Source organism: Mesoplodon bidens (genome assembly GCF_964165515.1).
Source record: "Mesoplodon bidens genome assembly, chromosome: 11".
NCBI classification, from domain to species: domain Eukaryota; kingdom Metazoa; phylum Chordata; class Mammalia; order Artiodactyla; family Ziphiidae; genus Mesoplodon; species Mesoplodon bidens.
Window position 1 is genome coordinate 102,087,184 of NC_138167.1, and position 17,934 is coordinate 102,105,117.

A 17,934-nucleotide genomic window follows, 5' to 3' on the forward strand; every position below is an offset into this window, starting at 1 on the left:
CTACAGAGACTGGTCTGTATGGATAATCATTATGTTTTCAGGCATGTAGGAGGCAGATTAAGGACTAATTTAAGCCGTATAAGGCTTGGGTTTGCAGGTTCTTGAATTCTCGCCAAAACCTACCACCAGTTACACAAGCTCACTACAACTCTTAGCTTCTGTCTCCTCACTGGTGATTTGGAACTGATGGTATTTCACAGGGTTATTAAATGAGATGATACCTACACAATGCCCAGCATTTAGGAGGCACTCAAGTTTTTGTACTTTCCCGATATTATAACTCATTTAACTAACACAGCACAAACAATTAATTCTGATTAAAATGAAGAATGGGTCTTTCTTTTTTCTTAGTGGATTGGTACATGAACTGGGAATGTGCAAAAGATAAACATCTTCAATATACTATCCTTAAAGTACTAAATAGTCAACATAAAATCCTGTAAAGTGTTATGTTTTCAAAGTCTGGGTAAAATTATACTGCCTACCAGTAGGGCTATTTGTGAAAAACCTATTTTAAAAATAAAATTCTTATACAGTATACATAAAATTAGAACATACATTTTCACCCTGTTTATTTTTAATATTTAAGACAATTTTTTCTAGACTTTGAAGTAAAATTTCATAAAATAAAATCGAAATAAAAGCTACTGGAGTACACTTTTGTTTTTTTCTGAACATAAACAATACATATTAAACAAAATACTAAAAATAATAATAATAAATAAATAAATACTGGGTTAGCCAAAAAGTTCGTTCACGTTTTTCAAGCTTATGGAAAAACCCGAACAAACTTTTTGGCCAACCCAATATTTTAATTAAGACCTTATTAATTCAAAGCAATCGAACTGAAAGTTACTCTTATGTAATTAAATTTTGGAATTCCAGGATATTTTGCAATAACATTTTCATACTCAAAAGTTCACATATACTATTTTGAACAAATACATTATTGCCTAGTACTGTATAAGAATTGTTGAACCTGTTTTTAAAAACATATGATTAACTTAAAATTAACACATTGTGAATATACAAACAGTATGCTAAAACCATTTTAGAAAACTTCAACTACTTTTACATAAGTAGGTTAAACATTTTTCCACAACTTACCGATATTATTAAAATGCTCAACTTTTCTTAAAGATAAATTCTATTCTAATTTATATTCCAACTATAAGAGTTTAAACTATGTGGTTTTATTATGCTTTCCAAATGTTACACAATTAAGTGCTGTGAAACAGTGAGAACTATCCTGAAGTACGACAAATATTTTGAGAGTGAGTATACAAAAATAATGCCTAATATTATCTATACCTAAAAATTATTTAGTTCCTTTTTTGTAGTATGTAGTTATCTTTCATGTTGCCCTTATTGGTTCATTATTTCTCTGTTAGTTTCATTTATTGTGACGTAAATTCCTTTAAGCCTTGTTCATCCTTTCCTTTCCTCTCAAAAAGTGTTTTGTGAAATAAAAGGTGCTCAATAAATATGTTTAATTAAATTAAATTCTGTCAGTACATAATTAGCAGTGCCAAATGATAATAATTCAGCTATGGTCTGTGATAAAGAAAAAAAACAGGTGTGGGAATCCTAATTTCCCATTATATGAGCTTTTTCTTTAATAAAGTATATGTGGTTACTTCATGGGTATATTGAGGAGAATAATTAAACTATTTTAGGTTTCTGACTTCTTAGAAAAAATTCCTTAAAATTTAATAGCCAATAGGTTTGAATTAAATATATTACTGTAAACTTCTTTAGGAATCCCTTTACTGCATCTGATATAGTACTACAGTTGCACGAAAATGGTTTTTGCATAACTTAGTCTGCACAGGTTTATAAACATTTTACTGAATATTACCTTTGCTGATTTAAATGGACATCATTTTATCTGTGGTCTGACCATCTGTTACTACAAAGTTTATCAGAGAAATCTGTGTGGAAAATAAAGCAAATTGTCAGTATTTTAAGGTCATATTTAAATAATGTTCAACAAAATATTAAGAAAAAGAAAACTATTATCAACGGGCTGTATTTTTTGTCCCAATATTTGGCTATTTACGCTGACCAAAGTGAATGCTGATGAACATTTCTTCTGGTTTGACATCATGCAAACTAGAAACACAGACTTTTTAAAAAATAATGTGACTATTGTAGATATATTTAATCAGTATTTTGATATTGCTTCTGGTATTTGGAAAATCTCCAGTTAATGCAACTGATAGAGGTATTTCAAACATGTCTTTCTATTTTAGTTGTAGGAAGGTTTTCTTGAAGATCTCAAGTTATTGTAATTGTTCCCAAAACAACAACCATGTAATTTTAAAAAGTTCATGTTGCTACTCTGAGTCTCAGTTTTCTCATCAGACTATTAGGGCTAATATAATTTATTATGTTTTTGAAAGTAGTCAAACGAAACAGCATATGTAAAAGTTCTTTGAAAATAAATGCAGTTTATACATATATGGTTTAATCTTAGGAACCTTGTAAGATTTTACTGTTATAATATTTGTCAGTTGCACTATCAAAAAAAATCTCAGTCCTATGATATAATTATCCTAGAAATAATGTAAACCAAAGTGAGTTTAACTCCCAGGTAAAATCCATGTTATTGAAACTGAAGAATAAACCTAGCATTGTAGATATTAGCCTTAGAGGTTGTGCTTGCATATGTAAAAAAACTTTAAAGATTATAGGAAAATTTTAAGGGAAAATGTGTAAAAATGGGGAAAACTTTTTATTTACAGGTTACCTAGAGATATTTAATGCTTCAGAATATTTACTAAATATTCAGTAAATATTTAGTCCTTCCTAACTGAAACCAAGTTTTGCTGTTGCACATATAATGGCACAGTAATTTTTTAAGCCTAGATTTTGGACACTTTCAACTATTTGTTATTTCATGCATGTATATGATATGTAAAACAGATAAAGAAGAGAAAATAGATAAAAACTCTATGTAGAAAATAGAATTTTATAACTTAACTACATTTTACAGAATATTCCAAGAGATGTCATTGGTCATTTTATTATTTTGAAAATATTACTTATTTAAACAACTAAAAAATGTTAATGTCTGATATCATCTTCAACATTGGAAAGGATAAGTTTTTGAAAAATATGTAGAACAAAAATTCCATCTCAATGCTATTGATACCACTATACTGTTGAACAAGGATTATATGAGGTATTGAACATTGCACATAATTATACAGTTAGGATTTGACATCATAGCTAAACCAGTTGTTCAAGGCCACTAAAATACTGAAAGAGGATTAAGATTATTAACAGTGCAGAGGAAAAGAAAACTATAAAAGCCCTTCTAATTCAAAGCTGGAAATGGTGATTTCATTCAAAAGAATGTCACAACTATTAAGAGTTTTCAGTAATTCACGACATAAAACAAGACATCCTCCTCTAATTTTTTATCTTTTCTATTACATGAATCCAATGGTGATACAGTACATGTTTTGAACCTGCATGACATTGTGATCTTTATTATTGTTATGTTTCAGAACTTACCCCTTAAGGGTTTCACACATATTTGAAATTATATTAAATTTCATCACTTCAGATAGGTGGCATGACTTTTAGATTTTATACTAAGCATTACTCTGTGTTATTAACAACACATAGAGTATCTAAAATTAATATATTAATTGAAGGGCTGAAAAATTTAGGTATGAGTAATAGATATTAATTGCTAAAAAGATAAAATTCAACCTCAGGTGATCCTTGTTCTATGGATTATTAAATTGTTCCTCTTTATTACAAACCTAATAAATCTATGGCTCCAGTTTCTAAAATACCTACTTTTCCCCCCAGTGTTCAGTGACTATTAGAGTTAGAACGTTTCGTTCAATGATTTGCAAGATGTAGAGGAGTGGAAAACCTCAGGCAAACATAAAGTGGTCCACACACATTGGCTTATGTACACTTAGTTGTATCTGCATTTCATAATGGCAAACTTAAAATATGTTTGTTTTTGAGCATCTAGGCAACGTTTGGAGAACTGGCGTACTGCGTGAGAATACCATTTAAAAACACTTGTGTTCCATAATACAGCCAGGGAAAGACTATTCAAAATTCCCAGGTAGAACAGAGCTGTCAATACTAAAGGAAAAGCTTTGCTCAAGAAAAGAAACTTCTCATCTTAACGAATGGCACACCTGGCATCAAAGGTCATAAGAATCCATTTGAGGTATGGTCGCTTAATGGGAGATTAGATTCACAGAGACACAAAGATCAACACACAGGAAGAGTTTTTAACTCTCTGCACCACCCAACATGAGATGGAGAAACAAAGAAGATGGAAAAGAAACACTTTCTCAGCACTGATAATCATTAAGTATACATAACTGTTTTATCCAATAGGAAGCTGGACCAAAATGATGACAAGAATCTATATTTACGATGTGAGGTTGCCACAGGAAAATTAGCAGAGCGTTTGTACATAAATTTTGTTTAAATTCATTTTTATGTATAGAATAGACCATTCAGGAAGTAGATGAAAAAATCTATAACAGTTGAGAAATTTAGTCAGGAAATTGTCAGGAAGGATAGTGTTAGAGATAAAGGATAAAGGATAAAGGATAGAGATAAATTCTTTGAAGCCTTTCCAAACTTTGCATAAGTTTATAAAAAGAGATAAATTTTCTTTGAGCTGAAGAGAGTCTTTGCACAAATGCAGTGTACAACATACTATATACATATGGGGCCTCCCTATGTACATATACATATGCATAGACTATCTATATGCATTTTTTAATGTATACACAGCTTTAACTCAAAGAAAATGAGTTAGCAGTACAATAATCATTGAAAGACAATCCAAGTGCTGAGATAAGTGACACCAATCGCCTAAAGGGCTATTTCACTTCTCACATTGCCCATGACTAAGAATATAATTCCCTGTTTTAGTTTTTCTTTCATTGCATCACTGATTGTCACAGATAATCTTTGTGCTTTTGCATAATGTCAATCCCAATGTAACATATATTCACATACAACATTGGACATTTTAAATAAGCATGCTAGAACACAGGCAGGGCCATACAACCATGCACAAAATATTCTGAATATGTTTTTTCCATACTGACTGCAACGTCAACATGCACCACTATCATATTTGGTCCTGTACAGTGAGGAATGTATAGCTGAAGCAGTCATGGCTAGTTGCACTTGCAAGAGTTTCTTTAGAGAAGAACACCCAGTAGAGAAACAAAACAGAATGAATGAAACAAAAAAATCTCCCCAAACCAAAAATTAAAAAAAAAATTTCCTCCCACACGTTAACACTGAAAATCTGGCCATTTTCCTCATTCCACACAAAGCAGGTCTTCTCACAAAATTCTGAGTCGAATTGTTTTTAAGAGACACACATTAGTGTCTCAGAGCTTTTCCTAACCATTGGAAAAGCTCATCTTGATAAAGCATTTTCCAGCGTACATTGGCTTCGACAGTTTCCACAGCTCTTGAGAAAGAGGCAGCAGCTACTCCATCATAGCTCTTCATGAAGTTCCTTAGCTGGAAATAGAAATATTAAAATAGTAAATGGACAGCATAAAGAATATGGTCAATAATACTCTAATAACTTCATATGGGGGCAGACGGTTACTAGACTTATTATGGTGATCATTTCATAATGTATGCAAATGTCAAATCATTATATAGTATACCTGAAACTAACACAATATTGTATTTCTACCACGTTTCAAAAAAAAATATAATTTAAAAATGGTAAATACACATGTCTTCAAAAGAACTCATGTCCAACACATATAAACAAGAATCTATTTGAAGAAAAGTGTCACAGTCCCTACAGAAGGTATATTTAATATGTGGAATCAGCTTAGTCATGAAATGGAATAAAACAGATTGTGTCCACTAGGTGTAATGTAATTTTTTTTGGAACTGAAAGGAAAAAAAGAGTGGACATTACAGTTTAAATAGCTCCAAATTCAGCTTCTTGTTTCATAAATAAATATTAAAATAGACATATTTAATTTGTCTTTTCATAATAGGTTGATGGGATTGTGGTAAAGACTAGTTCTAATAACAAAGCTATCTAATGTAATAAATAGCCTTAAAATGAATAGAAGGATTAAAGTTAACTTTTTGTGCTTAGAGAGAAAATTATTCATCTTCTCAAATAAATAGTATGAGTGCCTGACACTATCTTTGATAGCAAAGAAATATCAAAATTATTGGGCGGTGGAAAAAAAAAGTAATGATGCTATGAAAAGTGGATGATAAATGACACTGCAATCTCCTGAGCAACTAGATTTAGAAAGAATGAAGGAGGAATGTCGATTCATTTAGCTAGAGAATTTGAGCTTTAATTAAAATGTTATAATTTTTGAATGTTTTGTCATAATTTTATGGATAAAAAATTTTCTCTAAAGAGTCCACATACTCTGGGAATGCTCAAGGATTTTATTTCAAGATTAAATACTAGCAGTTTTTCTCTCTGTTTGATATGTCTTAAGAAACTGGCAACCAACCAGCAATTGCAGTGCTAATAGACATGTGAAAAATCAACTTGCAACACAGAAGTGTTATACTGTGTAATTAGTGTGGGGTGTGATTCATCACATGGTGGGCACCACATGGAGAATATGCCAGGAGAGAAATGTCATCAAGCTTGACTCAGGGATAGGGAGATACAGGGGCAGGGGAGTCATTAAAATGGAGTTAATTATACCTTTCTGAATTAATCTAGAAATTGGTTCATGGGTAGCTTGGTTTGTTTATGACAGTATTACTTTGATTACATGATACTGATGGTTTTTTTCAAAGTTTATCCTCTACTTTCCTACAAAACCTGGTGCCCTGAAGCATTAGCAGTGGATAACCATATCTCAGAGCTATGTTCTTTATAAGACTTCAAATTCACTATGCTTTAATAACATGCAAAATATTCAATGTATTATGTAACAAAGATTTATCAGTGCTATCCTTAAAACTGATCTGACACCTGACCAGATTTACACATACAAAAGAAAGAGGATGAAAGGAAAGACTAGAATTTATTGAATACCTTCAATATTCTGGCACTGTGCCACACACCTATACCTGTGACATGTACACATAGATAAAAAGGAAGTCTAATGAAAGCATTTGAATCATATTCTTAAACTTAACTGACTAATCCAGTGATTCATTTGTATTTATATATTTATGTTCAGATTCATTCAATCTATATTCCTAAAGCAACAAATAGTACATTTTAATCTATACTTTGAATTTTGCGTTTTATTACAAAAATATGTACATTACAGTGTACATTTGTACATTACATCTGTGCATTACAGTGGCGTTATTTACATAATACAGGTCAATCAGGAAAACAAATTACAGCTACTTCTTTTAAACTATGTTCCACATTGTTACATACTTTCCTAGGCAGTCACTGAATGAATATGCCGGATAGTGATAAATGACCCTTTGGCAACTTTGACTCTGTGGAGTGTGCTCTTGGCCTTTTGACGAGGTAGAAAGCCAGCCTGAACACATGATGTAAAACTCTTAAGTCTTCCTCAAAGGCAAACTATGGGATTGACTATGAATGTGTTATTGACACAAAGATAGTAGGTCAGGTTATCCTGCAAGGGACTCTCAGTAGAAAATGTAACTGGGGGTTCTCTAGGGATTCATTCCTTAAATCACTATTTAAGTGCACTGAATACTTCCGTTGTGAGCTCACAGAGCTTGGGACGACTCACATGCATCTTACGAGTAGCTTATTCATCAGAACACATGTGGCCCACTTTCCATAGTTGTCATAAATTGATCTTATTATGCCTCATACTCCTCCACAACTCTTCTGGCGAACTTGTGGTCAGAGCAGCCATCTGACTGGTCCTGGGGCATGATCACAGCACCTTCCAGACCCCCGCCTCACTTTAGAGGGCATGGGGTAGATGGAAGGCATCTGGCATTCCAGTTTGCTTATTTTTGGCAGCTCTTTGGTAGATGTTCTGCTGCTATTAGTTTTTATTATTGTGCTTCCTAAATATTTATGCCATCTTATGCTTTTATTTGAAAATGTTGCAAGTTTAGACATTTTTATAAAATAACATTTAGTAAGATGTCAGAGTTGCTTGTGTTGTTCCCTGTTCTCCTTAGCACAAAACTTCTAGACATGTTTGTTAATTTACCTATTAAAAAACATTTTCGTATTTGAAAAACATTTAGTATTTAGTTTAGACATTTTTATAAAATAACATTTAGTAAGATGTCAGAGTTGTTTGTGTTCCCTGTTCTCCTTAGCATAAAATTTCTAGACATGTTTGTTAATTTCTCTATTAAAAACATTTTAGTATTTAGTACTCTTGATTTAGGGTACTCTAGACCTTAAACATCACAAAATAATTTGTAAAGTGCAGCACACAATATACACTTAGTAACTATATAAATGAATCGAATTAGCTATTGCCCGATTATGAGGTTTATATTTTCAACATTAAAACTGTAAATGGGATGTCTGTAGTGCACAGGATCTATGTTCTTTTAGATCAGTGTTGTATATAAGGCTCAAGCGGCCAAAAAAATGAGTGCTGGGGCTTCCCTGGTGGCGCAGTGGTTGAGAGTCCGCCTGCCGATGCAGGGGACGTGGGTTCGTGCCCCGGTCGGGGAGGATCCCACATGTCGCGGAGCGGCTGGGCCCGTGAGCCATGGCCGCTGAGCCTGCGCGTCCGGAGCCTGTGCTCCGCAACGGGAGAGGCCACAACAGAGAGAGGCCCGCGTACCGCAAAAAAAAAAAAAAAAAAAAGAGTGCTGAAGAGGATGCTGAACGGGCATTAGTATGGAAAAATGGCAAGGGCCTCTGAGGTTCCATGAGGTTGTACTTCCATTAGTTTAAAATTAAGGAAGTGATGTACTGTTTCATGGAGAAATATTGTTCAAATTGCTACAGCTATGTAATTAGAAGGAAATTGCCAGTTTCAGGTACTAGAATGTAGTTTTGGGGAAGGGACCATAGAAAAATGTAAGCGTCTCTGCTGAATGCCCCTAAAGTTGATGGGGATCATTACAATCTCAAATTAGTTTTCAGAATTCATAAAGATGCCAATTCACTTTTGATGTATAAACTTTTGAAAATAAGAATATGCTACATTCAAAGGGAGCATATTGGTTTCTCTGCTTACGAGGCTCATTGGTTATGGGAAAATGAGACTGAAACTTCCTCAGTTCCTTTATATTTATGGAAGGGGGTTATCGGCGATACAAATTAACCCCCCGCCCACCCACAATCCTACAGTCGATGATTAGGTAATAAAAGTATGGAAAAGCCTCAGGCAGCAGTTGGTAAACTGGAAAGTCAGTGCAAGCATCTGTGTCATGAAGGGATTCATCACTCAGGCTACAGAGAGCCTGTATTGTGAAGCTAGCTGCTTTGCAGATAATGGACTAAAAGCCACAGTTGAGTTTCAGTTTTCAAATGGCACCTTTCATTATAGGGGTATCTTGGAACATTTCAAACGGCAATTAAGTCAAGTGTAAAAACTTAAATATGTAAGTGAAATATGTAAAGCAAAATGGCCATCATATGATAAAATCAATTTAAATATCCATTTAACAGATGTTTTTCCATGAGCTGGGTATTATACCGAAGCAAGGAAAACATGAAAGATAGAGTTAGAGAACAGAAGAAGAGGGAGAGAGAACAGGAGAGAGGCAAGGGGAGAGGAAGATGGCAGAAGGAAAGGAGCTAAAAGGAGGGGAGGGGAGAGGGGAGGAGAGGAGAGATCTTTCACGTCTGTGTTCACTTCAGTGACTGCACAGGTTGTCACTAGATGAGCCTTTCATTCCGATTATTGAATGTAAAATCAAAGAATTAAAACTACTTCATTTAAATACATAAACTCATTAACTTAATTGTTCTTTCTTTCTCTTTCCTATGGATATGAAAGAATTCCTTCCCTTTTAGCTTCCTTTATTAAATATAAAAAATATAGTAAAACATGTGCTAGAGCTTTCAAATTCTTCAGCATTGGGAACACACATAGGGATAAAAATTGAATTTCAAATCATTACAATCAGAGACTTAGCTTAGCTTAGCTCATGGTGTGAAAGAATCCAAGTGAGTGCGTGGGGGATGACCATACAAAATTGGACAATATTAGGAGATATTAGGGATGGTGCCAGGGTGGATGCTTCTGGGAGAATCCTGCTCAATGGGATGAGCTCTGTGTCACAGCATTGGGCATTCTGTCAGTGAACACTGAGGAAACTGTGATTCTCAAAGCCAAATCTCAGCTATATTTTATAATGGAGTTGAGCAGCAGACTAAAAAGCAATAAATGTTTGAAGCCCAACTCATTTTAATCAGTCAAATATTTTGCTCCTTCCTCCTACCTACTTACCCCACCCCCCATTTCATACCCCTAACTATTAGAGATGTGAATTAATGGTCACAAAACTAGCTGGTTTAAATTTCCAGAGACACAAAACAGAGAAAAAAGAAAATGTTAGATACTCTGCAAACTGGACACTAGTCCTTAAAAAAATAAGTTCAGTTTCATCAATGAAATCCACTTGTGATTGTATCCAGCAGAATTTTAAATGAACTATTAATATCAATATATGTTGCCAGATACACTTCCATCCAAATGTATGAATTTATTCCATTTAACAAACCAAATAGCATGAAGCATTATTACCATATCCAACTGTCATTCTTTGTGTAGACCAGACCACAAAGTAATGAATCTCAAGTTCTGTACCTCAATAGCAACCTTGGTCCTCTGTATCCAAATACTGAGTCATTGTGACAGGATAGTTTTTTTGTTCCAAGGATCCCAAACTGGGTTCACAGAATCAATAGAGGGGTGGCTGATTGGATCAAAGATTTCTGGAGTGTATTTGGAGTCTCCCAACTTGAGAATCTTTGCATTCAAGCACCTCTCATGGGAATTTAATATTAAATACTAATATGTTAGAAATACCTTTGCAAATAATGAATGGCGTAAAGTCTTTAGCATGGGTGTGTGTGTGTGTGTGTGCGCGCACGTGCGCATGCGCTTCAAAGGAATGGGTATGACTTTATTGGAAAGAAATGGTTGAAGTAAATGTATAATTTCATATCTTTATAAAAGAAAAGCATTAGAACTCATCTGAAAATATTTACCTCTTTCAGTTCACCTTCAGTATTAAGAAATTCGGTAACTCCACTGATAAGTTTGGAATTCAAAAACAATGCTTCTCCATACCTTGAAAGATTAAAAAAAAGTCTTAATGTTAAAGCAGGCAGTAATTTAGGAAATACTACTACACATTTTTTTTTTTTTTTTTTTTTTTGCGTTACGTGGGCCTCTCACTGCTGCGGCCTCTCCCATTGTGGAGCACAGGCTCCGGACGCGTAGGCCCAGCGGTCATGGCCCACGGGCCCAGCCGCTCCGCGGCACATGGGATCCCCCCGGACAGGGGCATGAACCCGCGTCCCCCGCACCAGCAGGCGGACTCCCAACCACTGCGCCACCACGGAAGCCCAACACATATTTTTTAAGAATCCTTCTCAAGGGCTCCAAGTGACCTGTGTTGTCTTAATGCCATTCAAGGCCATTTCCCTAGGGAGTCAGGGAGGTGCAAAGAGCTGTGGCTATGGGATGCCATCAAATGCATCCTGATTTGGCTCAGTGTTTCAAAGAGGTCTAAAGAGAGCCCTCTAAAAATTATATTTAGGAATTACTATATTTCCAATATAAAGCTAGAGAAAGAAACATTTTAAAATTTTCAATTTTACTTTTTTTTTTTTGGCCGCACCCCGTGGCTTGCAGGATCTTAGTTCCCTGACCAGGGATCGAACACTGCAGTGGAAGCACAGAGTCCCAGCCACTGGACTGGCAGGGAATTCCCTAAAAGTTTAAATTTTAAAGCAACCTAGATCACTGTAAGGAAGAAGGATCTTACCCAAAGAGATAGAACTGCAGGAAAAACTTGGGTATTAGCAGTAAGTCACACAGATCCTTTGGTCTGGTTAGTCAAAATTGACATCGGCATTATCCTTTTTCATTCCTAGAAACTGAGCCAAATTTCTCAAAAATGCTCCCAAAACATTAGCATTTTCTCATGTGAGTTTTAAAATAAAACATCAAATTGTTCATTTGAATGTCATAATCTTTGTACCACAAGCATAATTACTTGACTCATGACCCAAGGCAAAGAACACTATGTATCAGTGAGTTGGAAAGATTTCTCATTTCATTTATTGTCTACTGTGTTAAGGGTACCTATCACAGGTTATCATATTCTTTGAAATAAAAAAAAGTACACTAAACTAAACTGGAGGCAGGATCAAGATGGCTGCGTAGAAAGACCCTGAACTCACCTCCTCCTATGACATGCCCATAATACAACTATATAAAGAACTTGAGAACAAATTATGTATCCATTCATGATAAAATCCCTCAACAAATTGGTATAAAGGGAACATACATAAACATAATAAAGGTCATATATGACAAGCCCACAGTTAGCAGCATACTCAATGGTGAAAAATGAAAGCATTTCCTCTAAGATCAGGAACAAGTCAAGGATGCCCATTCTCGCTACTTTTATTCAACATAGTATTGGAAGTTCTTGCCACAGCAAACAGACAAGACAAAGAAATAAAAAGAATCCAAAAAGTGGAAAGGAATAAGTAAAGCTTTCACTGTTTGCCGATGACATTATACTATATGGAAAACCCTAAAGGCTCCACAAAAACAAACAAACAAACAAAACCTATTAGGCTAAAAGTTCAATAAAGTTGCAAGAAAAAATTAATATACAGAAATCAGCTGCATTTCTATACACTAATACTGAATTATCAGAAAGAAAAGTCAAGAAAACAATTCCATTTACAACCACATCAAAAAGAATAAAATATCTGGGAATAAATTTAACCAAGGAACATGAAAGACCAGGTACTCTGAAAACTATGAAACACTGATGAAAGAAGTTAAATGCAACATAATTAAATGGAAAGATATACAGTGCCATGTATCAGAAGAATTAATACCGTTAAAATGTGCATACTATCTAAAGCAATCTACAGATTCAGTGCAATCCCCATCAAAATACCAAAGGCATTTTTCACAGAATTAGAACAAATAATCCTAAAATCTGTGTGGAACCACAAAAGACCTTGAATTGTCAAAGCAATCTTGAGAAAGAAGAACAACACTAGAGGTATCACACACCCTAACCTCAAACTATACCACAAAGATATAGTAATAAAAACATATGGCACTGGCACAAAAGCAGACACGTGGATCAGTGGAAAAGAAATAAGTCCATGCACATCTGGTCAATTAATTTGTGATAAAGGCAGCAAGAATATACAATGGGGGAAAACCAGTCTCTTGAATAAATAGTATTGGAAAACTGGACAACTATATATAAAAGAATGAAAGTGGACTATGTTCTTATACGATATACAAAAATAAATTCAAAATGGATTAAAGACTTGAATGTAAGACCTGAAACCATAAACCTCTTAGAAGAAACCACACACTCTGTGACATACGTCTCGGCAATATGTTGTGGATCTGTCTCCTCATGCAAGGTCAACAAAAGCAAAAATAAACAAATAGGGCCACATCAAGCTAAAAAGCTTTGGCACAGAAAAGGAAATCATCGACAAATGAATAGGCAATCTACTGAATGGGAGAAGATATTTGCAAATGATATGCTTGATTATGGGATACTATCCAAAATACATAAAGAACTTAAAAAACTCAATATAAAAGAAAAACCATTTAAAAAATGGGCAGAGGACTTGAATAGACATTCTTCCACAGAAGACATACAGATGGCCAACAGGTACAAGAAAACATGCTCAACATTGCTAATCATCAGGGAAATGCAAATCAAAACCACAATGAGATATCACTTCACACCTGTCAGAATGACTATCAACCAAAAATAAAGAAATACCAAGTGTTGGTGAGTACACGGAGAAAAGGGAACCCTCATGCACTGTTGGTGGCAATTTAAATTGGTGCAGCCCCTATGGAAAACAGTATGGAGGTTCCTCAAAAAAATGAGAAAACAGAACTATCATACGATCCAGCAATTCCACTCACGCATATTTTTCCAAAGAACACAAAAACACTAATTGGAAAAGGTATAAGCACCCTTGTGTTCACTGTGGCATTATTTACAATAGCCAGGAAATGGAAGCAGCCTTAGTGTCCATTAACAGATGAAAGGATAAAGAAGATGTGGCATTTATATATACAATGGGATATGACAGACAAAAAAAAAAAAAAAAGGGATCTTGCCATTTATAACAACAAGGATGGACCTAGAGGGTATTATGCCACCTGAAATAAGTCAGATAGAGCAAAACAAATATTGTATATTTTCAGTTATATGTGGGACCTAAGAAAAAAAACAAATGAAAAATATAACAAAGCAGAAACAGAGCCACAGATACAGAGAATTAGTGGTTGTCAGAGGGGAGGAGGGTGGAGTGAAGTGAAGGGGATTAAGAGGTACAAATACGAGTTACAGGGCTTCCCTGGTGGTGCAGTGGTTGAGAGTCCGCCTGCTGATGCAGGGGGCGCGGGTTTGTGCCCTGGTCCGGGAGGATCCCACATGCCGCGGAGCGGCTGGGCCCGTGAGCCACGGCCGCTGAGCCTGCGCGTCTGGAGCCTGTGCTCCGCAGCGGGAGAGGCCACAACAGTGAGAGGCCCGCGTACAGCCAAAAAAAAAAAAAAAAGAGGTACAAATACTAGTTATAAAATAAATAAGTCACAGGGATATAATGTACAGCACAGGGAATATAGTCAATAATATTTTAATAACATTGTATGGTGTGTAATTTATAAAACTATGGAATCACTATGTTTTATGCCTGAACTGTATTGTAAATGAACTACATTTCAATAAAAAAAAAAAGTACTCTAAAGATAAGATTATGAGTTTTTTTTTTTTTTTTTTTTTTTTTTTTTTGCGGTATGTGGGCCTCTCACTGTTGTGGCCTCTCCCGTTGTGGAGCACAGGCTCCGGACGCGCAGGCTCAGCGGCCATGGCTCACGGGCCCAGCCGCTCCGCGGCATGTGGGATCCTCCCGGACCAGGGCACGAACCCGTGTCCCCTGCATCGGCAGGCGGACTCTCAACCACTGTGCCACCAGGGAAGCCTGATTATGAGTTTTTGAAAGCAGAGGTCCAGTCATCACTACAAGAGGTTTTCTAATGCTGTTCTTACCTGTGGGAACTTAAGTAATCTAGCTTCTGGAACCTCAGTTTTCTCATCTGTAAAATGAGGGGAGCTAAACTGTATGACCATCCTAATTTGCTGTAATTCTAACATTGAACTATTCCATGGGAAGAGTTATATCAATAAAATAAAATAAATCAACATTCAGTAATAATATAAGTAATCATTAGTGATCAATATGTGGTTACAGAAATGGCCTACTGTACAGGAATGAGAATAATTCTTCAAAGAGAGTTTTGCTTATGCTTTGCTTGCAGTTATGTGAAGAAGAAAAAGGCACAATCTTTTCTCTGAAGGTAATATACTATCTAGTATTGTAAACAAATCATTCCCAGTTATTGTGGCTAACTGTGGTGAAAATAAAATTATACAGTGTTCAGAGAAATTCTCTTTAGCTGCGGGGTCTTCAGAAAGGCTTCCGGGAGATGATGCCAGATAGATTAAGTATGGAGTAGTTCAAATATCAAGGAAGAAAGTAATTTTAGGCAGAGAGCCAACATAAACAAAGGCAAGGAGGTGTGAAACAACATGGTGTATGCCGCCGACTACATGCATTTGGTATTGAGTATATAAATTGTGAGGCTGAGGATAATAGAATAAGAGGTAGGAGGGTTAGGAAGAGAGGAGCTTAGATTTTCAGTGTGGCACAGAGTACTGAAGGTTTTACAGCAGGAAAATATCATTTTTGCTTTTCAGAGAGATTCTTGGGACAAAGGGAAGATGTATGTGTGTGATTGTGTATGTGTGTGTGAGTATGTGTATGTGTGTGTGAGTATGTGTCTGTGTGAGTGTGTGTGTGTGTGTGTGTGAGTGAGTGTGTGTATGTGTGTGGTGCTGGTGGTGGTAGATGTGAATATAAAGACAGGAGACAGAAGGCTATTGTGAAGAGTAGTGGCAAGAGATAAGAACCTTCACTAGGGCAGTGGTAGCAGGAAAGAGGAAGAATTCAAGAAACACGACACATTTAGGAATTGTTAAATTATAAGACCTCAAGCCTAACTGTTACCTATGTCAAGGGAAAGGGAGAACCATATGTAGATTTCCAGGTGCCTGGCTTGAGCAATTGGTGGATGACCATATATTTACTGAGAAAAGGAAGACAAAAGGAAAATGACGATTTACCCCAGTAGGGGATCTCAACAAGAAACTGTCTATCATAGGGTGAAGCTTAGGTGAAATGTCTGAGTTAGAGATGTAGATTTGGGAATGGTTCAAGCCACGAGATTTGATGGCAACTAAAACCAGGGAGAATCTGCAGGGCAGGAAGCAAGCAGAACCTTGGACAGTTTCCCCATGAACTTTCATGTTCAAAGATCGACAGAGGAGTAGAAGATGGAGGAGACAGTCCTATTTGTCAAGATACACACTGCCGTGTCTGTAGAAACGCTGAAGCCTCAATCTTCCTACCTTTTTTTTTTTTTTTTAAGTAACAGACTTTAGTTTTAGAGCAGTTTTAGGTTTACAGAAAAATTGAGCATAAAGTTGAGTTTCTAAATGCCTCTTCCTCCCTCTTCAGAGTTTTCCCTATTATTAATGTTCAGTTAATAAAACAAAGAGGTCATTAGACTGAAGTGGTTTTAATGTTGTCTCAACCTTTCCACCTTTTGATTAGAGATCATGGACTCTCAGTGAAACAAAACAGGCATATCAGGAACCAAACATTTTTTGGTAGGGACTATAAACTATATATGCATTACACTGAACTCTGATCTACAAAACCACTCCCTAACGGAACTGTTTATTTGGTAGATATTTGATACTTTTTAAAGTGAAATACTTGTTTATATATATATTAATTCCACCTTGTGTCTGACTATTCATTATACTATGTGCATGACAGCAAAGCAAGCTCTAATCTTTCAAACATTCCAATTTCTGAGCTGAAAGTACTAGGGAAAAAGAATGTGCTTTCTAACAATGAAATATTTATAGATAGAAATATGTTTTAATATGACATATCCATTCAAATTGAACTCATTATACAAGGTCAACCAATAAAAATACGCTTTTAAAAAATAAAGTTTATACACCAGTTTTTAAGAGATAGAACAGTAGGTATGTTGTCTGGGGACATTTAAGTTGGAGAACATGCAGGATTTACATGCTTTATGATGAATTTAATTTTAAAATACCATAGAGATTATTAGAGTAATAAATTAGCATTTATTATAATATATTTAAATACATAATGAAATATTTTCCAAAATTGAGGCTGAATTATTCTCAACATGAAGCAAGATGGCTCAGGAATAAATTCTACTGCAACTAGAATACAGACATCCAAATATTCCTTCTCGATATCACGGTTTTATTTCAGGTGTTTTAGGATATGTATATTTTTTAAAGAATTTAAACAATTCTACAGAACTAATTAAAGTTTTCTTGTTATAATACCATTACATATGACTCATAAATCATCTTTTCTACAACACACTCAGGATATAGGGTTTTAATGATATGATTCCTTCAACCTAAGACAGTTTGATAGATCTTCCAGGAAAGCTGCAATGCTAAACCTTTTCACTCTGCACATTTCCATATATAATTGTGGTTATCAATCTTTAATAAATGAATAATGCTATAGAACTGTTAAATTAATTCTGAGTTTCACAAGGGTGGCAACACCCATCATGGCTGACTACTTCAAAATCTAATGCTATTATCTGGACCTTGGTTCTACCACAAAAAGTAGGGCTTTTATCTCTCATATGTCACCTTTGACTTACT

At 35.2% G+C, this 17,934-nt stretch overlaps 1 protein-coding gene across 1 annotated transcript in view; it reads right to left on the reverse strand.

Annotated features, from left to right (window-relative positions):
- Positions 1-4,720: 4,720 nt before the first annotated feature.
- TRHDE (thyrotropin releasing hormone degrading enzyme) overlaps positions 4,721-17,934 on the reverse strand; it is a gene marked incomplete at its 5' end in the record, with an annotated part of 390,730 nt that continues 377,516 nt past the window's right edge. The window contains 2 exons of the mRNA XM_081249500.1: positions 4,721-5,523; positions 11,129-11,210. Of these exons, the coding sequence (XP_081105626.1) occupies positions 5,380-5,523; positions 11,129-11,210 (226 nt within the window). The 3' untranslated portion in view covers positions 4,721-5,379. The remainder of the gene's footprint in view (positions 5,524-11,128; positions 11,211-17,934) is intronic.